The sequence below is a fragment of the Ruditapes philippinarum genome, unplaced genomic scaffold, assembly GCF_026571515.1.
Source record: "Ruditapes philippinarum isolate M1 unplaced genomic scaffold, ASM2657151v2 ctg1423_1_1_1_1, whole genome shotgun sequence".
In the NCBI taxonomy this organism is placed as follows: domain Eukaryota; kingdom Metazoa; phylum Mollusca; class Bivalvia; order Venerida; family Veneridae; genus Ruditapes; species Ruditapes philippinarum.
The window spans coordinates 152,830-178,002 of NW_026857723.1; the positions used below are offsets into that span (position 1 = coordinate 152,830).

The 25,173-nt window shown below is 32.0% G+C and overlaps 2 protein-coding genes across 3 annotated transcripts; both read left to right on the forward strand.

Annotated features, from left to right (window-relative positions):
- The first annotated feature begins 1,045 nt into the window (after window positions 1-1,045).
- Window positions 1,046-7,055, forward strand: LOC132750703 (poly(3-hydroxybutyrate) depolymerase-like). The gene is made up of 10 exons (XM_060740731.1): window positions 1,046-1,203; window positions 1,647-1,769; window positions 2,323-2,517; window positions 3,233-3,327; window positions 3,803-3,919; window positions 4,202-4,234; window positions 4,897-5,008; window positions 6,162-6,204; window positions 6,526-6,683; window positions 6,907-7,055. Exons 1-10 carry the CDS (start codon window positions 1,113-1,115, stop codon window positions 6,969-6,971), a joined length of 1,032 nt encoding a protein of 343 aa, XP_060596714.1. The 5' UTR covers window positions 1,046-1,112; the 3' UTR covers window positions 6,972-7,055.
- Window positions 7,056-9,318: 2,263 nt separating this feature from the next.
- Window positions 9,319-19,905, forward strand: LOC132750701 (E3 ubiquitin-protein ligase TRIM36-like). 2 transcript variants are annotated; one of them, XM_060740730.1, is made up of 6 exons: window positions 9,319-10,233; window positions 10,981-11,072; window positions 13,648-13,775; window positions 15,494-15,603; window positions 15,990-16,134; window positions 16,382-19,905. In XM_060740730.1, the coding sequence occupies exons 1-6, from the start codon at window positions 9,379-9,381 to the stop codon at window positions 16,579-16,581; spliced, it is 1,530 nt and encodes a 509-aa protein (XP_060596713.1). In that variant the 5' UTR covers window positions 9,319-9,378; the 3' UTR covers window positions 16,582-19,905. The 2 variants fall into 2 exon arrangements, with proteins under 2 accessions (XP_060596713.1, XP_060596712.1); XM_060740729.1 differs by having other exon boundaries at window positions 9,319-10,272; window positions 16,382-19,901.
- The last annotated feature ends 5,268 nt before the right edge of the window (window positions 19,906-25,173 follow it).

Here is a 25,173-nt window from a genome sequence, read left to right on the forward strand (position 1 = left end):
TTCTATAGTGATCTGTAATGATTATTGGATATTTTAGATTACTGTATACCAATTTATGTAAAGCAAATATTTCTATACCGCTATTGTATTCACTAACCTTGCCGTATATGTTTGGTCTCTCATAAATATCAATATACTCGTACATTTTTGAAAATTTGCATGTATTGAAGGTGAAAAAGGGTGTTGTACTGTGGACGAGTTTGTATGCCGCGCTATTGAAAAGGCTGCATAAATTTCTTTAAAGGCACATTATGCCTTAAAATCGAATAAAGTTTACTTCCTTAGAAAGGGCAAGCATTGGTTTTGTAACATTTAAATAACGGTTTGAGAGCAGGTTAGATGCTTGTTACCTGAAGAAAGTAGTGCTAAATGTAAAAATTATTCGCCATAAAAGCAAATTAGTATTTTTACTTCCGTACAAAATACTTAACGACTATAAACTGTACTAATTCCCAGAAACCAACAGAAGCAAACTATGATTCAGGTAATTTGCCATTGAGTATCATTTGGAAACTAAAAATACACCAAAAACGAAAAGCTTTTGAGAAATAGGAAGAAAATAATTTCTGGAACATAATGAGCCATATGAAATATTGTCACGATCAATGGACGTTGAAGACATTACAGACAAGTATTCTGTATTTGAACGTTTAAAGTGAAACATGTAGTAATATATTAAATTCTCTATATATAGTGTCTATATAGTGTATATACAGTGTGTATATAAACAGGCGTTGACGACTTACTAAACGCCACTCATGTGCACTTGTCAGGTTTGATGATGATTTATCAGTTATATTTTTGTATAATGCACGAAAGCTTTAATTACTGTCGGAATCGTACGTTATGGATTATATAAAATCTATGGGGTAAGCATTATTAATTATAAATACATGTTAAAAGTAAACACAAGAAAACACAACGGGCACAACACCCCGTTGGTTGGTATAGATAAGCAACACTGTTGTACGTATACAAAAACTGTCACTGTCACTCGTAGGTGCATCAATACTTTGAGATATTGTACAGGCCTTGACTTAATTTTGATTAACATGTAAAGATAAGATGTATATCTAGAACAATACAACTATAAGTGAGCGTGAATCACAATAATGACAAGGAGAATATTTCACCTTGTTTTTCTAATTCCTTTTCTGCAAGGCACTGAAGGCTTTCTTTTCTTCACTAGCGGACCAAGGCTTGGTAAGTTGAAAATAGACATCATATATATACATGTATTTTTAGAATTACATTTTCAAAGGTATTTAGTTATTGTTTCACCTAAGGGAATGAGGGAAGGATGTTTGGGTTAGTTCAGAAATCTGTCATTGTAATTTAAAGTTTTGAATAGACTCTAACTGATTATTTAAAGACCAGAGAAAAACCCTCGACACGATATTCTCTTTAGTCTCGTCGCTATAGAAAGCTAGAAAAGAGACCCTAAAACATAAATTAATTTATTTCACGCATAATTCAATTATTATTTGAGTTTAAAATGTTTGTACCTACTTTGCTCTGTGCTTTTTAATCTGCCAATCACTGAAATATGACAACTCGAACAATTCTTCACTTCTGAAAACACCACACATATTACTGTGGAACAGAAAACATTCATTTTGCATTGTCATCTTCATCAATTTTTACAGAAAAATACAATGTAGACAAGTCGGGTATCTCGGTGTCTGGAATCTCGTCTGGTGCTGCTATGGCAACGCAGATCCACGTGATTTATTCAAAGAATATCATGGGTGTTGGAATGATAGCTGGCCGTAAGCTATATTATTTGATCTTATCTATATCTTTTAAATTTGATAGCGCATTATTATGATATAGTTTGTAACAGAGGACAGCATTAAAAACTTTATACATTTGTATGTGTTTTGTCCATTAACAAGCAGTTAATAGTTGCTTATTAAGTTCGTTGATTTTACTGATACTTTTCCACATATTTCATTGTGCAGTCTTGGTTTTTTATCCAAGTACCATTTTATTTTCGATAATGTGGTTTTCGTTGCGCAATTATCTACAGCGTTAAAATGCTTGCATTGTATGTTCAACACACTATATGTAAAGTCATCCATGTTTGGTTTCATTATCCGTTGTTACTTATGTTATGTTATGTTATGTTATAACAAATGTATTAAAACTATAGTGCTGCTGATTCAATTGAAAACAAACGTATTACGAGTTTTATATTCTGAGTTGTGTCATTTGTCCTTTTTTTAATTTTGTAAACGTCATTTTTTTTCTGTAGAGGGCTAAAGATTTCATTGAACTGATTATATACTTGAGAGTACGGATGCACATATTTTTCTCACGTAGCACCATTTGCATGTTCCGGAGGAAATGTGGCGCTATCAGCCACATGTATGACCTTACCACAAGCTGTGTCTGCTTCAGCCCTGGAACTGACCACTGAGAGCGGGGCAACAGTTGGTAACATTGATGCAACATCAAATATGGCTGACGACAAGGTTTATATATATGATGGCAAATCTGACTCCGTTGTAAACCCTGGTAAATTTATACAAATGTTATTGTCTTTGTCAGTCCAAGAAACATGCGCACAAGAATATTTTACTACATATGACTTTTGATTAGCCGAACCCAGGAGTCAACAGTTCGGGCTGCAGGTTTACGCTATAGATATTAAAAAATAGCTGTTACTCCCGGAATGAAAAAAATACAATAAATATTCTGAATGAAGTCACCTGTAGGGTTTCCAGAGGCGTTTAAACGTTTAGATATACTTTCAAAATGATGAATTATGTTGACAACATACTGTTATTAAGTCGATGATGCTAGCGAATAACTGCGCTGTTTGTTGTCATTGCTTTGCTTTCAATAATCGCGAGATTTCTCCTTGTTAAAGGATTATTGTCTACATAGCAGCAAATCTTAAATACATAACTGTCACAGGGTGAAAAAAATGTGCAGCCTGACCGGCACTCGAACTCTGGACACTCAGAATAACGTTCCGCTGCTCTACAAACTGAGCTATCCGACCGCTCCTAAATTGTGAACAGTTCTGAACCGTAAACTATTATTTGTCAATAATTTGAGCGTTCCTTGTTTTGTTACAAAGATTGTGGATAAGAATACGAATGAAATACATGGATAGAATAAATTTTGATGATTTTTTTTCTCCCGAGCAAATACTGGTAAATTTTGTACGTATCAATAACACCAAAGGTGTATGTATGAGTAAAAATGTGATGTTTTTTGCATATAGGGATTGGACGTGTCAATCAAGCTTTTTATGAACACTTTGTCCATGACAGAAACGATGTTAAAGTGGTCCTTGATATTAATTCTGAACATTGCATGGTATGAAAATAGAACACTTTTTATAGCCATTATAGATAGATACAAATATAAGAATTTATAGGGTTGTCCCTTTGAGTACCATGGTACATATTTTTTTCTAACAAATTGTAACGATGAAAAATCTCTTTTCTTTCTTTAACATACTAGTATTTTACCGATGTTATTACTATTTTATGCTCAAATTTAATACATGTGGCTATCAAAATTTATTTCAGTTATCAAAGACGGAAACATCTAGGGCAATCAGCAATGTAGCGCTGTGTTTGCAAATAAGCATACCTTCACTATCTCACGGTGTCCACGGGGACGCCGTGTCAGCATGGAATACTATACGAGTACTCCACATTGAACGTGTTTTGTTGTTGTTTTTTTATCAAAGTAGAATGTGTTATTCATGTAATATTGAAAAGCATAACAAAATAACTATAGTGATATGAAATTACTGGAAGCTGTAATGATTGTTTTTCTGTATCAGCCGACAATTAACTACGGTGGCACGTGCGATCAACCAGCGACTCCAACTTATTTATGTAACTGCAACTACTCGGCTGCTTTCGACTTGTTAAATCATATCTATGGAGGCAATTTGAAGGTACGTAATATAGAATGTGGTATATACTTGACTTATGCCACTATTTTAGTATCACTAGGTAAACTATTGAGTTTTAAAACTAACAAAACATTAACTACATGTAATATGTTACTCTTTACTTTTGTCTATTTTCGTGAATTTCAGTCAAGATTTTGGAAGCTATTGACTCAATTTCATTGTAGAAAAGACAATTTTCAACAAAGTGTCATTTTATTACTTTACTATATATGAAGTTGGTATGTCAATTAGTAAATGTTTTATTTGAGTACATGTCTCTTGTAGATGCCATCACGTCAGGTGCAAGCAAATGGACAGGTAGTAAATATAGTTGCATTTTGACGAAATAAATGTTGACACCAATGTTGGCTAATTTACATTTAAATGTATAAATGAAGATTAGATTTATATTAATGAATTTATAATCTTAAAGTTATGATATGTTATATTGCACATGGATGTTTTGCAGAATGCTTTAAATTGGCAATACAGGATTTACCCAACATTCTACAGAACACTTCACCTATAGTTACTATATGGAATTTAGTAATGTCCTGTTGAATCTGACTTGCATGCACAGTGAATGTATTGTTAAAAATAAATTTCTGTTTGTGTGTTATGATACCTTTACTAATGTTGCACTCAGTTTTAGGGATGACGCATTACGTCTTTTAAATCTGAATCGGTCATTTGTTTACCATACGAACGTTTAGTTTACAGATGATGCACCTATTCAGAGAATAACTTTTGGTAGGGTAAAATTTTAAATTCCTGTAGATTGTTTAACATGTATGTAGCTTGCAAAGTCACCCCCTTGATACTAGAGTTATATCATTATATTCTCATTCAATAGAATAGGGTATTTCAAATCGATATTTTTAAGATTGTGAATAACAGAAGATTTCGCAGTTAACTGAAGCCTTCTTGCAACATTAACTTTCATTAACGATATCAAATGAAGATTTCTTGTATTTCAAAAGTTGCTGAAGTTTAGTCAGAGTGACTTTTTCTATGTATCAACACCAGGCATGTATAGTATGGATACGACTGGGTATATTTATGTTCCTTCTGGTTGTCAGGATAAATCAACAAGTAAGTAAATAACGAGTACTAGCTAACCATTACTTACAAAGAAGATATTCAAGTTTTTTCTATAAATACAGGGTTTATTTTCATTGAGTGGTATGAAAATAAATATTTTACTTGTGGCTTTATTATTTATTTTTATAATAGAAAACTTGAACTTTCTGTTTACTATCTATACTTTTGTCTTTTTTAATCTTATGACGTTCTTTTTAATTTGGTGTTTAGACTGAATTTAGAAAAAAGTAGTCCTGCAAGACACCAGTGAAAATACGGAAAATATATGTTTCACTGCAGTAAAAGAAGAATTTTTAAGCGAAAATACGGAATGAAATTACGCATTTTGTTTCAAAATTTCTCAATATTTCATTTATAAGAATATAATAAAGTAGTGAATTATTTCCATCATATTAGGATCTTTATATAGAGAATTAATATGATATGTTACAAAACTTACACACAAATCAGTTTATTTAAAACGTATAATATTTAAATTATATTTAATATTACAGGCTGTTGAAGTTCTATAGATATCAGTATTTACCATTTGTTATTTAACTTGATAATGACCCGTCCATGCCACCATGATGGAGTCATGTTGATTTGTACTCGTACATCTATGCAATATCAATCTTGTTTGCTGCTCAATTACCATATTTTTAGATTGTAATCCCCTAAATTAGGTAATCCCTTAAACTAACAATGATAGTTCTAAATACTCAACTCAGCTTATTTGAATACAATGCATGGGAAGTATTTTTCGTATATTCAGCAGCTTTATTGTTGATATATTGAACTTTAACTTGATGTTAATATGTCATTGTCCGAAAATTGCATCAAATAATTATAAAAACAACGAATTAAATCACACGAATCATTTGTAAGAGATAATGTTTAATATCTTTTTTTTTCCTTTAAAATTGGTACCATATCTTTTAACATTTTACTAGTTGGATATAAGAATTAACAATATATTGTGTGACAGTGCATGCACGCACGCACACACGCACGAACGCACATTTATTGACATATATCGCAAAAATCCAATTATCACATGAGTGTTAATTAAAACATTTAACTTAATTATCTTTCTTTATTATTTACCATTAACAATATAGATAATTCATTAAAACAAATAACAAGTGAATTACTTGCCTTTCAGAATGCAGACTTCACGTGGCTTTCCATGGCTGTGCAATGGGACAGTTAGTAATTTTATAGCATATATTGTGTTAAAATGACTTTACGAGGATGCAATTATTCTTTAAACATGTACATGTAATTATTATTTATTTTATAACTACTGACATCATCGTGTTGTGAATATTAAATATATTGACCACATATTATTTTAAGCACAGCTTAAGAAAAGTGTAATGTACTCATTTTGAGACATTTTATCCCTCGTTCTGGAAACTACATGAACTCAAAATATCGCAAACGATGCTAAGATAATAAAAAAATCTGGAAATCGTGAAAATTTCTCCTAAAAATATGAAATCGTTTACAGCATAATATTTTTACAGAAGTAAGATTGGGGAGGCGTATGTACGTCACGGAGGTTACAACGAGGTTGGGGAGCTAAATAACATCATCATACTTTATCCTCAAGCAAAAGCCTCTACCGTACCATTCAATGTTGCCGGTTGTTGGGACTGGTGGGGATACACTGGAGCATTATTCGGTGCGTTAGTTGTCAATTTTAAAACTTTGTACCGCGTGATATTACACGTGCGTACATTCGAACACATTATGTTCATATCACAGTTAAACATTATAAAACCGCAACATTTTAAAAGTATTCAGAAACTATTAAAAATTGAATTGTAATTTTGACCTAGATTAGTATGTTTAGTTATATCAGATGATAGTAAACGTGAAGTTAAGTTTAATGTTTATATCTTCAGCAACAAACAGTGGATTTCAACCAACAGCCATCAAACGTATGATCGACAGAGTTGCTGGTTTGTGAATACACGATATATACATGTTTAATTCTGGAATGGTTGATGTGAAATAAAAAATACAACACTTTTGAGTAAAGTGATTATTTATAGACTGGATTTTTGTGTATCTTTTTAAAAGATGGACGATGCTGTAAGTACATGCCCATGTGGTAGAGCGGGTACAAATCTAATATTGTATAAGGGATATATATTATTATCATCGCCTATTTTAAATATAGGCCAATGCGCTAGTTAAATATTATATTTGTCAGTCAGGCTATATAGTCCTGATTTTCCCGTCAGCAACTAGTATTTCACTGATTTTTAATTTCATTTTCTCAAGATAATAGAAGAACATCAAGATATAAAATAACGCTTCTTCTATTGAAGCTCGACAAAAGGCGCTCTTAAAAAGATAACAAACACAAAGTATATAATACATGTAATCTTTTGCGCTGATTTTTTTTTATATACTTTAAAGGCACACTAATCCTCTGAACTAAATACACATGTTTTTTCTCTAAAAAAGGGCATAACTTATATAACTCATAAATATAGCAAAATGTGAACTTAGTGGTATTTTGACTTCCATTCAAAATGCTAAATCACTCATGTTATATGCCATAGAAGCAAAAGGCGACTACTACTTGGACAATTAGCTCTATTTAGGAAACTGAAACAAAACATCAAGAGTGAAAGGCTGTTGAAAAATATCAGAGACGTATATATAGATATCTATGTCTCTGAAAATATGAATTTTAGCATTTTTGGGTCTCAAAACACTTTAATGAATTAATGGTATTTGAATCGCGAATATGTAAGAAACAAAACGCAATAAGATAAGTGGTATGCATGTTCACAAGTGTATACGCTAGAAAAGAAAAACGGGTTTTTGAGCGACTGTCTTGTATGGCGTTATACAATTTGAGAGATAATATAGTTCAATGAGGCAGCATCAACAATGTTTTAATAAATGTAAGGCTTGTAGTAGCGTATATTCTATGAATATTGACATGATTTTCTTTGTTTATTTAAATTTTCAACACGTTAACATGATGAAAAAATGTCCAAGAAACATGAACTTGAAAACACTGCTAAAAGTGATCATTCCTTTATAGATATCAATTTAAGCCGTTCTGAAATGTAAGGAAGATAGCAAAGTTGTCTTCTGTTCTAAATATGCTCACCCTCTGTGAGCAAAACTGTCACAAATTTCTTTTTCGTTAAGGAACATGCACAAATAAATTTTCAAGTCAAAGGGTAACTTTATTCGGAAAACGCAGCTAATCTATAACACATAAACTATACATGTACGATTTTCTAAAATAAATACTTCAAACTAACAACGCATATATAATTTAATTAATAAAAAAATCAATTTGAACACATTTTCTCCTCCCTAAATAAGAGAAAAAAGACATTTTACCTATACAGTCATTCAAAATAGTCTTTTGCAAATAACAAAGAAAAAAAGAACCCCAAAATGTCTTTACGTTACTTTTAACAATGAAAATTACAGCCTTGATTGCGCTTCATGTGTGTATTTAGCTGTTTTCGGTCAAATAATGTATATGCATGCTCTGAATGGTCAAGGTTTTGAAATGAAAATATTGTGTGTATCGTGGAACAACTTCCGTTACTCACGTCAAGACCCAGTGATTTATCAATGTTTATTAATAGTATTTAATCTCACGTTATTGACTAACCCTATCACACCTAGAAATTTATAATTATAACAACCAATCACAATTGATATCCTCATGATGCTTTGTGGTGTCATCTGGAACAAATCGGCAGTTCTAATGTTTTGATTATTTTGATTTGATTATTTTGATTAAATACTGAAGAAAAGTGTTGTTTCGATATAGATCGTTATCGTAAATGTATTTATAAGATATATTTTTTAAAAACTAAAGCACATAGACTTGACATGTTTATCACACTAAATGTATTGTACGTAAACATCGCTGAATACCACTTTAGTCAGTGTTGACTAAGTTTTAATTTGAATTTTGTAGTAACGTTGCTATTTTTTTTATTTCGATATTCGACCTTGTTGAACTGTATTAAGTAGAATATATTTAACAAATAACGGGCAATATGGAAGTTTATGGACTGGTAAGTCAGACAGACTGAGGAAGGTATATGGCCCAAAGCGCAGCTTTATATATAATAAATGCTATACACATTTATTGTGTTATTGTGTTATGATTACATACGTTATATTAACAAAATCAATTTCTTGGTATGTTATGATTTCGTCTAACCCCCTGTTTGTAATGTAAGAGTAACCTCCCTGTGACGAGTATCGTATATCAGTTCACATGTACACAAGGAAGTTTAAAACGGTTTTAATCTTGATACCGGTATACAATTGATGGATGTATGTGACATAAGTCTACTGTATATATTATAATTAATAAACCAACAAAAATGGCATCAAACTACGCTACTGAAGATCTAGATTCAGATGAAATTGTAGAAATGTATTGTGAATTGTGCAAAAAGAAAGGTAAACATCGTATCGCTGACGGATTTTGTGTGAATTGTGTCAAATATTTTTGCAAAAAATGCTTATCATATCATACCGATTTTTTACCTGATCATGTACATAAAGACAAGACTAATATGCCACAAGATGTGTGCTTAAACCCGTGTCCTAGTCACAGCGAGGATATCATCAAATTCTACTGCTCAAGTTGCAACATGTTTTTCTGTTCTGAATGTAAGAAGAACGGACACAAGGAATGTAAAAATGTTCATCATTTACCCGAGCTTGTAAAAGATCTAGAAAAAGGAACAGAATTTTTGAACCTAAGGCAAAATTTAGATGTAGTTGTGGAAGAATCACAAAAACACGTATCTGTTCTGTCTGAGGCTAAGAAATCAATGGAAGCAATGTGTAGCGTTGCATTGTCAGAAATAGATTCATTGAGGGACCAACTTATCGAATATATAAATAGAAGTGTTGGAACAATAAAATCAGATTTGAAATCAATAGAAAACGCAGAAATGAAAACAATCCAAGATAATTGTTCAAAACTGTCTGCATTGATTTCCGAGACATCATCCATGAAATCTAAGATGGAACAGAAAGTACGGGAATGTAAAAGATGTGAATTGTTCATGGCCATGAAAGATATGCAAACGAAGCAAAAAGCCCTACAGCAGAATGTATTGGAGGTGAAGCGGCACAAGTTGAGGGACTTTGTGTTTGAAGCAAATAGCAGTATCAAATCTTTGATGAAAAATCATATTCCGTTGGGAAATCTAGTTTTCAAACAGAATGTAAGTACCACCTGTATAAAAGAGGAATCCGCACAAATGGTAAATATAGTTTTCATAATAATGATAATTACAATGACCCATAAGACTAATAATCATAGTGATAGTGATAATGATAATGACAACAGCAACAATAACAGTAACAACAATGATAATAATAATAATAATAATAATAATAATAAAAATAATAATTATTATTATTGTTATAATACTTATTATTATTATTATTATTGTTATTATTATCATTTCTATTATGATTGGCTGAGACAGGACATTGTGATGAGGAGGTGGACATAAGCTTATCCGGTGCTGAATGTCTCCCACAAATTAGGAATTATCTAGAACTTATTTCATAATATTAAAATTTCGTCGACAGTTTAGATCATGCTATTACTTCGGAAAGCTCATATGTTCGATGACACTGTGTCACGAAAGTGTAATATGCTTTGTATAAATAACTTGGATAAGAGGTGGAAAAGAAGTGTCAAACATTGCATTTCAACATATATTTATATATATTTTACTCATATGCTATTTGCTTATACCATTAAAGAGATGAGCAAATGCTTATTTGGGTTATTCTGAAGGTCTAGATTCTCGATTCATTTATATATATACGACAAAACATATTTTCCCGGTATGTTTTTTAAATAAATACATAAAACACTTGTACAGTGATCAATATAAAAGGCGACATAAACTTGACATATTTGTATTTAAACTTTACATTGAAATAATTTTTATATGCAGTCAAAGCCCACTGTAGAAGTACCAGATGTAAATACACAGAAGTCGTTCGTTGGAAACCAATTACAGAAACCATTAATTAAAGGAGAGACATGGTAAGTATTTATTTGAATATCTGTATTATGTTTTGGATACATTTAATATTAAACTCGGAAACTTTGTACCTTTATAGTGTTTTCTAACTGCACTTGTATCTCACAAAACAGCGTTTCCAGTATAATAACACGTCACTATATATTTTATATTTAAAGGCACATAAGGTCCCAAAAATGCCTTTATTTTCATTTCTGTAGAGCTTTTTATGTTTGGTGTACACTAATAGTTTCCAAAAAAGTTACTCATTGGCTAATTATATTAATTATCTTACGCTTAATAAAGTTATTATGGTTCATTGTTTTGTATACATATCAAAAACTATTTGTTCGCATTTTGATACCGTGATGACAAATTATTTCACATGTAGAGCTACTTTTTTCAAGTAACAAACATGTTGTAAAACCGCTATCTAAACGTTATAAATTTCCTGTTTACCCTTTATTTATTCATTTCTTAAGTATAATATGCCTTTAACGGATAATTCATGACCTTCTTTATAATCAAACTTTTTATTAACTCGTAAGGGGCGCCCGTGGCCGTGTGGTGAAGGTCGTTGACTTCAAACCATTTGCCCCTATCCGCTGTGCGTTCGAATCCCGGCAGGGACTTTGGATTCTTTCATGTGAGGAAGCTATCTAGCTAGTTTACAAAAATGTCGGTGGTTCTACTCAGGTGCCCGTTCGTGCCTGAAATAATGCACGGAAATGCACCCGAGGTCTTCATCCGCCAGTAAAGCTGGAACATCGCCATATAACCTATACTGTGTCGGTGTGACGTAAAACCCAATCAAACAAACAAATTTACTCGTAATAGTATAAACATAATAAAGTTATGATAATTTGACAAAATATAACATTTTTATACGTGTATTCAATATGAATAATTATTATGGGTCGTATAATAAATTTTCTTGCATTAAAATGATCATTGTTGAAACGAACACTTTTTGTTGTGAGAACATATATTTCAAGCAACATTTCTTACAGATTCGGCTTTATCAGAAATTTTGTTTTGTCTGTGTACACTGTCTTTATTTTGACCAATATTTGAGCCAATATGAACCACACTGGATAAATACCAAAATATTGTTTAAAAAATCTTGAAAGAAGGTGATCCCTCGGAAGTATTGATCACAACAGAATTACATGAAAATTGCAGACTCGGTTTGATTGAGTCTGTACATGAGGGATAATGAATAAGTGCAACATCCCTCACTCCTCCTAGCATCGACTTACTGAATTCTCAACACTTAGTAGTTCTGTCATCAATGATCCCGAAGGACCAGAAAAATATAACAACACTGAAGTGAAGTACGGGGCATTTTTTTACAGCTGCCACACGGCACTTGACACCTGCTGTTGTGAAGTATAAAAATCTGGAAAGAAAGTGATCCCTCGGAAGCATTAATCACAACACCTCAGAAGCATAAATCACAACAGAATTACATGAAAATTGCAGACTCGGTTTGATTGAGTCTGTACATAAGAGAAAATGAGTAAGTGCAACATACCTCACGCCCTTAGCACCGGCTTAGGCGGTACTCAATTCTCAACACTTACTAGTACTGCCATCAATGATCCAGCAGAACAACACTGAAGTGAAGTACGGGTCAACTGTTTACAGCTGCTACACGGCACCTGACACCTGTTGTGAAGTATAAAAATCTGGAAAGAAAGTGATCCATCGGAAGCATTAATCACAACAGAATTACATGAAAATTGCAGACTCGGTTTGATTGAGTCTGTAAATGAGGGATAATAAATAAGTGCAACATCCCTAACGACCCTATCACCGGCTGAAGTGGTACCCAAAATAGGCACTCGATTCTTAACACTAAATAGTGCTGGCATCAATGATTCTAAAGGACCAGAAAAATATGACAACACTGAAGTGAAGTACGGGGGCACCGTTTTACAGCTGTCACACGGCACTTAACACCTGCTGTTGTGATGTACAATAATCTGGAAACAAAGTGATCCCTCGGAAGCATTAATCACGACAGAATTACATGAAAATTGCAGACTTGGGTTGATTGAGTCTGTACATGAGGGATAATGAATAAGTGCAACATCCCTCACGCCCCTAGCACCGGCTTGAGCGTTACTCAATTCTCAACACTTACTAGTGCTGCCTGGCATCAATGATCGGAAGGACCAGAAAAATATAACAATACTGAAGTGTAGTTGAATTGCAGTGCAAACGAAGGAATGATTTCTTGGGGCAGACTTTACACTGTTTTTAGACAATAATATCCTTAGATAATTATCATCCTTATATTAGTCAAAATTTTTAAGATTAAAAAAATGTTCATGTGCTCATAGAACGTTTGTTTTCCAAATTTCATTAGAATCTGTTCTAATAAATTTTGTTTGATATCGTTAAATAATTAATCTAAGTGTACAAAAGGATTTCTTGTGATTATTTATCCTTTCTTTCATAACATTAGGATGCTTAATATTTTCTTTAAAAACATTATTGCGAGTTCATGTTAACATTTAAGTTTGACAATTGTGTTGTTGTATGTTGCGTTGTTGTATTAAAAGATCCTTAAATGCTGAATGATTGATAATTTAGGTACATTATTGATGTCAAATGGTTCAAACAGTGGAAAAGTTATGTTGGTTATGAGAGCTTGGACCACTTTAATGTAGGCGAGGAATCAGCTAATCCAGGACCTATAGACAATACCCCTATTTTTCAAGGTAATGTAATATTATATTAAACCATTTAAATATGAAATAATAATCTTACTCTTAATTGTTTTGAAAAGAGCTGATTTATTACATTTTATTTTCTTATTTATCTTATATATTAGATATTATATGCATTACTTTAAAGGGTTAGTTTCTTTATATAATCTTTGTATAATCAAACAACCTGCAACAATGGTTTTGATTTTTTTGTTCAAAGTACACATATACATATCTATTTTAATATCACTTTAATAATAAGTTTGTTTTGAATATATTTAGAGGTCGATTCTTGATTGCTGCTCGCCATTATGCAATTATTGATCGATGATGTCAATAATGGCCGCAAACCTGAAGTAATCGATGACCATTATCACATAATGACGAGCAGAAAGCAAGATAATTGCATATTACAAATGGTGTTTACATTGGCCAAATTTGATATATTTTAATCATACCAAACCATTGCTTTCAAAATCGTGCAATTTACTTTGTCGTTAACAAAACATCTTACCGGAAACTTAAGTTTTTCCATTTCAGCATGTGCATTTGCAAATAGTTCCAAAAAGCCTACTTTTGAATTGTTTTCTAAGCTAGCATCACATCAGTAAATAAAGAATATGTAAACAAAAGTGTAAAATAAATCTATTTAGCACAGGTAACCTGCACCTTAAATCCAGCGATCCCAAACTTAAGTCAAAGTTGGGAGATTTCTAACTCTTAGGGCATGTACCTACCAATTATAAAAGTGAATGAATTAAGACTGTATAAGCAAAGTGTAAAAAATATAATTGTAACACTGACTGGCCCCATGCTACGTATAATGGTAGCGGGCAATTCATGGTATGCTCCTACCAAATTAAAAAGCGAAAGGGAAAAACATCTTTTTACCGAGCACTTCTCTAAATAAGACGACTACCCAATGAAACTTTGTTGATAAATAAAGCTGTATAAGCAAAAGAATAAAAAAAATTGTTTCAAGCACAGATGACTATGACCTTAAATCAAGTGCCCCAAAACTCCAACTCCACCCAAACGTAAACGACTACCCATGGTATCTACTTATAAAATACATGAATTCATGAAGTTAATTTCATGAATTCGTGAAGATAAAATCTTGAATTTTAAGATTTTTAAAATAGTTGCCCTTAAATCTTTGCCAATTCCATGTAAAAGACCCGTTGTAATTAAAAACTACGCCTAAATAGTTGAAATTGTCAGATATTTCTAAAAGAATAGCATTTCATTATCTTTTAAAGGTCCTCTTTTCCTAAAAACCATTTTTTTTGGTTTTATTATTAGCCACCTCTAAACTCACTTCCTACAATATTCATATAAATTGTTCAAACTAGCTTGTAAATCCATAGGATTTTATCCAGAATGCCATATCGTCTGCAAAAAGCAAAATGATGACACACACATCGAATAATGAAAAACTAATGTTTTCTTGTTTTCAATATAAATAACATATACATTGCATTTAAAGTTACATTTAGCAATTGAGACATTACACATGTATGCAGATACAAAAGTAATAACAGTTACTGCTGATGTTCTTCTATGATTTAAAGAAACATAATTGATAAGATGATTAATTAATAAAAATACAGACATGGCCCTTAAGTTGTCTATGTTATACTACTTATCCCCCAAACTATGCTTATGAAATAATCTATGCAGTGTAAGTGTTCTAAATTATTAAATTATTGTACCTATGTTTTACCTTTCAGAAGGAACGGATAAACTGAAAGAACACTTGATAGATGATTTAGATTATGGACTTGTTCCTGAAGAATGTTGGCAAATGTTGCTGTCTTGGTATGGACTATTGGAAGGACAGGTAACAGTTATTTTATGTGTGAATATCTCTGTACGGTATGTTTATCAAATGACGTTTTTTGAGGGTGTACATACTCTTGAGCATTTTCTTTGAATTAGACAATAAACACAACCATTATTATAAACACTGGGGATAGAAAGTGGCGATAAAGTGTTCATATTGTAAGTAACACGAAACATAACATAAAAAATGTTATATTGTTAGTGCATGTACAGTATATGGAATCAATAGAGCAAGAACAATGTGTTTTGTCTCAAAGTTTACAGCATTATTTGATTCAACAAATTAATATGATCATTATTCAAGGTACAGAAGCGAAAAATATATTTTGTAATACAGATTTTCGAAATAATTTTCCAATCGTGTTGTATGTTTTGTTTGTTCAGAAACCATTACCAAGAAAAGTGATAGAACAAGGTACTTATAGTAAATCGTTGAAAGTGGAAGTTTACTTGTGGCATCTGAAGATTTATGATGACTCTAATCCAGATGATGTCATTACAAAACATTTCAGTAGAAGTGATACAATCTGTAAGATCATTTTTAGTATATCCTTTTTTAAAGTTTATGTTTTGACCTTTTTACAAAATTAAAAAAAAATAAACTGATATAAAACTATTTCGAAATGGTCAAATTAAAATGCTAAGACTGTTATTTATGTAAAAGGAAAACAAAACAAATAAACAAACAAACACACATATAAATAAATAAAATCATGTTTAATATTCTTACATTTTCACATTATTAACAGTGATCAATTTATTCGATCCATATGTAGGCAAACTTGAAGAAGTAATGCGTAGGGAATTTAGCATACCCAGTGATAAAGAAGTCCGGTTATGGAATAGGTTTATGACAAACATGTACGAACAGTTGACCAAAAAACACTATACGTTACAGGATGCAGGGTTATATCAGGGTCAATTTATTGTGATAGAGCAGAAAAATCCCGACGGATCATGGCCTAGAAAAAATTAAAAAAGACTAAATAAAAAAGTAACTTAAGTAACGTGTATGGTTTTAAAGTTGATAGAAATTGTATAACACAATTAACAGAATGTGGTTGAAGTACGGTTGGTTCTTAAAAAATAAAATGGAATATAGCTAAAGAAACGATATTCATTACAACTATAAAACATCAGGTTAACAAATGCATTTGCACAACGTTTCTGTGCATGCATTTCATAAACGACAAGATTATTTAAATGCTTTATAGAAGAAAAACTATTTTATTTATTACAGTAGAGCACTGTCAGTAACATTTTCAGGTTTCTTTTTTTATTGAAAAAATTGGTTAAATAAGAAACTTTAACTTTCGTAACATTCTTTGATTGTTTTACTTGTACCTGTATATATGCGAATACAATTTACTAATTTTGTCACATATATGCTATGGTATTTATGTTTTAGTCTATGCCACTGCTCAATATATGCAAAGACTGAATAAACGTTCTGTTTTGATTAAAATATAAAATAAACATGTAACACTTGCACCTTAATATTGCCCGATGCATCTTTCAGCTCTGAAGACATTTTGGTACATATATAATTATATAAGAATTGTCGTTTTGCACTCGGATATTAACCATTGTTACGAAAAAATTTTACCAGTCTAATTGAACTTATTTGACAAGATATTTAGAACCTTTTAATTTCAAGGTTCCTTAAAATGTATCATTATAAATTGTGTTGTACATGTTTTAGGTGTACATTTCTTAAAAATGTCAATCCTTTTTTAAATCTCACCTGCCATACTTACACAATTTAATATACATGAACTATAATCTACCTATCTTGTATCAATAGTGAAGTGAAATATGTGGATAAATACAGTCAATACAATTAATCAATAATAACGATATAATTATATTTGTTCTGACAAAAGCGTTATGTCGATCAAATACGTTTTCGATTTAAATAGATACATGTATATATGTCCACATTTTACTTATGTTAGCTTAGAACATGTGTATTTTTATTTATTCATCTATTTCAACTATTTGTTTTGGTAAACATTGAATCAAAATTCAATACATTTACATTAACTGGTGTGATTTAAATAATTGAAATATAAACATTAATGCATATCATATTTGTATAGTTTGTCGTCCACTGTATTCTGTATGTTTACAATTTCATTACGATAATAATGTATTGTATATGTTCATTGTTACTGTATATGTTCATTGTTCGTTATGTTGTAAAAACCTGTAGACATAAAGGAACGCCAAGGGAAGAAAACGAATGCCAAAATATGTACCATAGATGTAATATAAAACGAGTTTTATTTAAAAAATTCTCCAAATATGTCCAAAAATTATAACTGAAGGAAATAATTTGTAACACCATATTTCTGTTGATGACCTTTAATTAAACTGCGAATTATTGATTCAAAATTCCTTTTTATCGTAACATTTATACTTTTATTGCAAAACAGAGCTACAAAATATTTTGAATTTAGTTCATTGAATATATATACTAAAAAGATCAATTAATCAACATGTTGTTTTGCATCATTTTTCTGTAAAGTAGTATGCACATTGTTGTTCCACGTTTATCACATGTTCATGTATATTGGCTATATGTATGGTCATGTTATTTTATGCCAAATAAAGATTTTGTGATGTATATTTTTTTATGGGCTTATCAGCTTTATTTGATTAAACTAAATGTCTGTGAAATGTAGTCAACAAAATTATAGATCTACATGTAGAGAGTTGCGTGGATATTTTTGCCATATACATAAGCTTGACAATGTCAAGGTTTAATTGTGACGTTTATAGGTAAGATCAAAAAATGAAACTTCCAGAAACCTTTTTAGCTCACCAGGACCGAAGCTTCAGGGTGAACTATTAGTATCAAAGGGGGATGCTCCGGCGTCCGTCGTCCGTCGTCATGCGTCAACATTAATCCTCTTCTCTGGAACTGCTGGGCAAATTTACTTCAAATTTGGTCTGTTGCATCCTTGTGACAGTCACACTTTGATATCATTTCAATTAGCTCCTTTTAGGGATCAACAGAGCTAAAAAAAACCTTAAAACATCTTTTCTACTGAAGTAAACCAAACATTGTCTGTAGCATTCTTACATAATCTGTTATCAAATTTGTTCAAATTTATTTCATTGGTCCCTTTTAGGGACCTCTAGAGCTAAATATAGAAAACTATTTAAACATCTCCTTCTACTAAACTGATTGCTGGATGATCACCACACTTTGTCTGTAGCATTCTTATGTAGTATTTTATCAAATTTGCTCATTATTAATTTGATTGGCTAAAGCTAAAAATAGAAAAAACTTAAACTCTCTTTTATTGAAATTTTTGATGGATGGATGGATGATCACCAAACTTTGTCTATAGCATTCTTAGAGGGTTTTTATCAAGTTTGCTCAAATTGAATTGTTTAGCCCCTTTTAGGACCCGATAGATCTGAAAAAAGAAAAAAATCGGTTAACATCCTCTTCTTCTGAACTAATACTTGGATTATTACCAAACTTTGTTTGATGCTCTCTTAGATGGTTTGTTTTTCAAGTTTGCCCAAATTAATGTGATTGGTTTATTTTAAGACTTCGAGAGATAAAAAAAGAGAAGTCGTAAAATAGCTTTTCCAAATAGATTGTTTATAATTTTAACTTGTTCTTCTATTCACTATGTTTTTTTGCTATAAATACTTGTTAACATGAACATCAACTGCCACTTCATGTATTATTACAGGGGTTACCGTGGGCACCATGTTAAAATCGCTGACTATAAACTTTCCCCTCACCACGCCTGCTCTTTTGGATTCTAGCCATTAAGCTAGCATACATAATGTAAGTGGTCCTACTCTTGTACTCATTCTATCTGAACATATTATTCGGCCTAAAAATAGTTATGGTTTTGGTTACTCACCCTACCTAGCAAAATATTCTGACCCTAATTTTTTTTTGATGTTTTTCAATAGCAATTTATATTCCGTATCACATTTTCCACTCGAACATGAAAGAAAAGAGAAAATGAGTAAATCTTAATGAAAACACTTAAAATGATGTCAGTATGAACAAGTTCAATGATTTAAAATAATAATAATAAAAAAATAATAAAAAAGCCTACATACCCTACCTATTTTAAATGGATCTGTTAACCTAACCACAACATTTTTTTTGCCTTATGAAGCACGACAGTACGGTGACACACAGGTGACATGTGTGTGTTTTTATTTATCTCGTGGCCACGAGATACTATGTCGTGGCCACGAGTTACTAAGTCGTGGCCTCGAGATAGCTAAGTCGTGGCCACGAGAAACTATGTCGTGGCCATGAGTTACTAAGTCGTGGCCACGAGATAGCTAAGTCGTAGCCACGAGATACTATGTCGTGGCCACGAGTTACTAAGTCGTGGCCACGAGATACTATGTCGTGGTCACGAGGTACTAAGTCGGGACCACGAGATAGTTAAGTCGTGGCCACGACATAGCTAACTCGTGGCCACGAGATACTATGTCGTGGCCATCAGTTACTAAGTCGTGGCCACGAGATAGCTAAGTCGTAGCCACGAGATACTATATCGTGGCCACGAGTTACTAAGTCGTGGCCACAAGTTACTAAGTCGTGGGAACGAGATAGCTAAGTCGTGGCCAAGAGATAATTAACCAATCAGAATACACTATATATATTATGATTTTTTTCAACTAAACACATTACTTTTACATGCAACATTAATCTTTGAAAATACTGAACATATTCACTTTGAACTTGTCTTTAGGATCATATTAAAAAGTCACCTTCCACGGCCCATCAGACATTAATTTTGACTATAGCTCTTTGTTGGGACAATTTTGTGATCAAATTGGTCAGTCTGTAAACCTTGTTTATACGATCACATGAGAAGGAATAGGTCCTGGTTTATTTTATTTGTCAGGGACATTGCCCATGGTCAGTAGATAGCCTATAAGGTAAATAATTTAGAAGGGATAAGCCATGGTTTATATAACACAGAAAGATCATTGCACCTGATCAGTAGATGGCATCTAATAATTTCGAGGTCATTGGGTCAAAAATCAGGGTCACAGTGACGCTAAATGTTAAATTATTGACAAGTCAATAAGTTGTATAAATGACACATTTACAGGCTGGTGAAGAAGGGGCATCCTTGTACTATAGCACATGTCTAGTTAATTAGGGAAATTCACATAAATGGTGTAATCTGATAGGTTATTTATCTCGTGGCCACGACTTAGCTATCTCGTAGCCACGACTTAGTAACTCGTGGCCACGATATAGTATCTCGTGGCCACGACTTAGATATCTCGTCGTCACGACTTAGAAACTCGTGGCCACTGCATAGTATCTCGTGACCACGAGTTAGCTATCTCGTGGCCACGGCTTAGTAACTCGTGGCCACGATATATATAGTATCTCGTGGCCACGACTTAGTAACTCGTGGCCACGACTTAGTATCTCGTGGCCACGACTTAGTATTTCGTGGCCACGACTTAGAGATCTCGTGGCCACGACTTAGTAACTCGTGGCCACGACATAGTATCTCGTGGCCACGACTTAGCTATCTCGTGGCCACGACATAGTACCTCGTGGCCACGACATAGTATCTTGTGGCCACGAGATAAATAAAACTAAATTATTTGTTCTTTTCTGTCTGTCTTAGGTATTACTTACTATTTTTGTTGTATAAAATTTACCAGTTGTAAGGTCATCAAAAGCATAGAGGCCCTGAAAAGTAATTATTGATATATTTTATTTACTGGCTTTATATACCTTAGACCACCTAATTAATCTCCATGCTTAGACTGGATTTTTCTAGTTTATTCAGTTAGTATACATTCTGGTACAGGAAGCTTCTAATCACTATGTGAAACTTATTATTATTTTCTATGTGTTTGTATATAAATTGTTAATAAAATAACCTTTGATAAAAATGAAAGGTAGAAATTTAGAAAATTAAAGCTATGCATGCATATAGGTGCTCATGTCCATATATTAAAACAGAGAAAGGATAACATCCTGAAGTTATGAATTTTAAACACTTAATATATATGCAGTGAGTTATATAGTAAAGTCTAATCGAAGGTTAAAAGAGGGACAGTATTTGTTACTGTAAGAGATATGCATTTAATGTTTAGACACTCACACAACTCAATCTTTATTATACTATATAGACTATTTGACATTTTTTTTAACTTTTATACTATACATTATAGTATCCTTTTTACAAGATTATGAATTCCATCCAAGTACCAATGTTAATAGGATGTTATATTTATTTTTGATGGAAACTGAAATTTTTTTAATGTAATGTGCATACATGTATATCTTAGTATATGGATATAATGTGTATTTCTGTATTTAAAGACTTACAGTTATGATGGATGAGACTTGCATTTAAATTTATAAATGATAATACATGTATCAATTAGTCTACAGGTTATAGATGTTTATACCCAGTGTTAGCTGGCTAATAATAGTATCTATAATAGAGTTTATACATTATAGTTTTCTTTCTACTAGATTTTGAATTCCATCCATTAGTACCAATGTTAATGTTAGGATTTCATATTTATTTAATAGAAACTGGGAATTATTAATGTTATGTGCATACATGTATATCTTAGTATATTGATATGATGATACTTATAATATTTCTGTATTTAAAGAATTACAGTTATGACATTATTATCAGGTATATATATTAATATACGTACCTGTAATTATTAAAGGGATGAGACTTTCATTGATAATAAATGTATTGATTGAAAATTTCCTTAAACTTGGATCAAGCAATATAATTAATAAAGACTCAAAAAATCATATTCTGAATAGTTATTCTAATTTTTTTCTAACGTGTGCATACTGTAGTTTCAAAAGGACAGCTTCTGTCTTATCTATTTGTAATAGAGGAACACCGGTCTCAACCTCCAGGTCTCCTGAGTCAAACCGACAACATACTTTTCATAGAGTAGATTGTTACTTGTCCTTGAATAAATTTGTGCACTAAATTTTATAGTGGGTAATTTGTGCCACATGAAAACCAACAAAGTACAAAAAGTAACCAGGCGCCAGATAAAAACACGAAAATACAATCTACCACAAAATGGTTCGTTTGTTGCATTTTCATGTTTTTGCCCGGTGCCCCTGATGCAAAATACAAATCAGCCTTCACAAAATTTCTTATCATAGAAAAAAGGTTAGTATTTTATCTGTACAAAAAATAGATATTGTACATGTATTGGTACAGTTATGTTCATTTTCAAATTGACCTGTTATAAATAATGGCACAACCAATAATTGTCTAGCCCTTTTTAGTAAAAATAATTATACAATATATAAATTGCTATTGCTCCGCGCCCACAGGCGCGAAGCTATTTGTGTTTACCATTTTTTTTGTCCATGGGCCCGGATTTTATCAATTAATCCCTTCGATTTACAGCTAAAAATAAATTCGGATTCTATAACTCCTTTCGATTATTATATTGGTCCCCCCTTCGATGATTCGTAGCAGGTCATATTAATGAATGAGATCCGGAAAGCAGTTCTGCTGTACATGAATTCGAAAGCTATAAATAACTATAAATGTTCTGATTTTTGACACTTAAGTTATAAATTGTTATTTCCCTTTTTTAGTAGTACATGAAATTATAATTTGTTACATTTTGAATAACATTTACACACAGAATATTGAGTATACTATTAGTGATTGAATTTGTCAATATAAAGAAGATTTCAGACATAAGACTATAATAATTTTGCTTTTGATAATTATTCTTAATTTAAATTTATGAAACTAAATGTTTAATAATAACATGTTGATATATTGGTTGTTTTGAAATAATTTAAACTTAAGTATATAAAATTACATTTCATTGGCATCATTTTACTCTGTGCTTGGTGACATGTCCGGGGGTCCGTACTCGACAGCGAAAGCTGCATTTTGTGCCCGCACGACCCTCATTTAGCATAGACTTTAGATAGATAGATCGCGTCATTGGTAACAATAGAAACTTTGATCTGCAGTTTGAACATGAGGTGTATTGTTTTTTTATGAATGGTTTTAAAGCAATTCAGCAAAAAAGTATATTGATCTCCCAATAAATCAATTAACAATAGCTTTTTATATATCACCAATGTCAAGTAGCTTTTATATCTTTGACTCGCACGAACATGATGTTAGTGAATTTCCTCATACCTGCCTAAAATTCAGGTAACAGTCTTCTATCAGTATTGAAAGAAACCATTTTTTTTTAATTTGACATGAAAAAATGCATGTAATATTACTATATTATAATATTAGTCCCTTTTGTTACTATTTGTATATTTGTTACAATTACGATATAATAAAAAAACAGACTTTGATATTTTTATCATCTTATGTTACTGACTACAGTAGTGACACAAACAGAACACAGTACAGTCATGTCACATAACATTTACAAGTCTTGTAAGTCTTGTTTGTATTCAATGGAATTACTTTCCTTACCAGGTAGGCATCAGTGAAAGCATTATTTCAAATTAAATATCTGGCCCCTCTTTTTAATTATGGACAGTAAATAAGATAAGTATAATTATGCCAAACATGGTTAACAAAACATTCGGAAAAAATCTACAATAGTACTTAATCTGAATATAACATGACCTGCGCGTAGGAATATTTTGGTAAGGTATCTGTAATGAGCGCATTTTTGCGCGGACCTTCTCAATTAATGCATTGCAGCAAGATTTGTACTTATTTTGATTAAGACTATGAGTATGTAAGGTTTTATTTTCTTATTTGTTTAATTAAGAATTAATCTACCTGTTAATTTAAAAATCTAAAAGTATCTGTCACGGTTTAGAACTGTTCACTATTTATGGGAGAAAATGTGTAAGCGGCCAGATAGCTCAATCGCTACAGCCGCGGTACATTATTCTGTGGGTCACAGGTTCGAGTTCTGGTCAAGCTGAAAGTTTTTCTCATCCTGTGACTGCATATAACACTGAGTTTAATTCACTATGCTCTGTAAACATCAGGAAATTCAAGGACACAAATCAATATAGTGGGGAAATATGTTGTGGTTTAGAACTGTTTCATTATTAAAGAGAAAATGTGTAGCCGGCTGGATAGCTAAGTTGGTCTTCTGACAGTCATGGGTTCGAGTCATGGTCAGGCAGTTTCAGTCAGGGTTTAGAAGTGGTTTTTCAACTGACACATGTTTGATTCATTTAACAGATTGTATTACATTTGAAATGGACAAAGGCAGTATTGCATGATACTTTTAGATCTACAAAAGGCATTTGATACAGTTGATCACACTATACTGCACATGAAGAAGTTCTTTTTCTTCTTCTCCATGAAACTTCAAGCATCTGCCATAGGTAATGACATTCTTACATGGTATAGGTCTTACCTCTGATAGACAGCAGCTGGTGGATGTGGCTGGTACTCATTCTACTACTGCTTAGAATTACCTATGATGTCCCCCTGATGTTCATTTTATGTCATCTTTTATGTCTAATATATGTCAATGACATGTCTGCAACCCTAAGCAATAAGCTTTTATTATATGCTGATGACTCATGTATCCTTGTATCTGGTAAAATAAA

Bases quoted from the DNA above. Each gene is read 5' to 3' on its own strand.
- LOC132750703 (XM_060740731.1), top strand. From the start codon at position 1,113: ATGACAAGGAGAATATTTCACCTTGTTTTTCTAATTCCTTTTCTGCAA. The intron at 1,770-2,322 runs GTAAGCTATATT...TTTCTCACGTAG, and splicing joins TGTTGGAATGATAGCTGGCC to CACCATTTGCATGTTCCGGA. The intron at 5,009-6,161 runs GTAAGTAAATAA...CTTGCCTTTCAG, and splicing joins TTGTCAGGATAAATCAACAA to AATGCAGACTTCACGTGGCT.
- LOC132750701 (XM_060740729.1), top strand. From the start codon at position 9,379: ATGGCATCAAACTACGCTACTGAAGATCTAGATTCAGATGAAATTGTA. The intron at 11,073-13,647 runs GTAAGTATTTAT...TTGATAATTTAG, and splicing joins TTAATTAAAGGAGAGACATG to GTACATTATTGATGTCAAAT. The intron at 13,776-15,493 runs GTAATGTAATAT...TTTACCTTTCAG, and splicing joins CAATACCCCTATTTTTCAAG to AAGGAACGGATAAACTGAAA.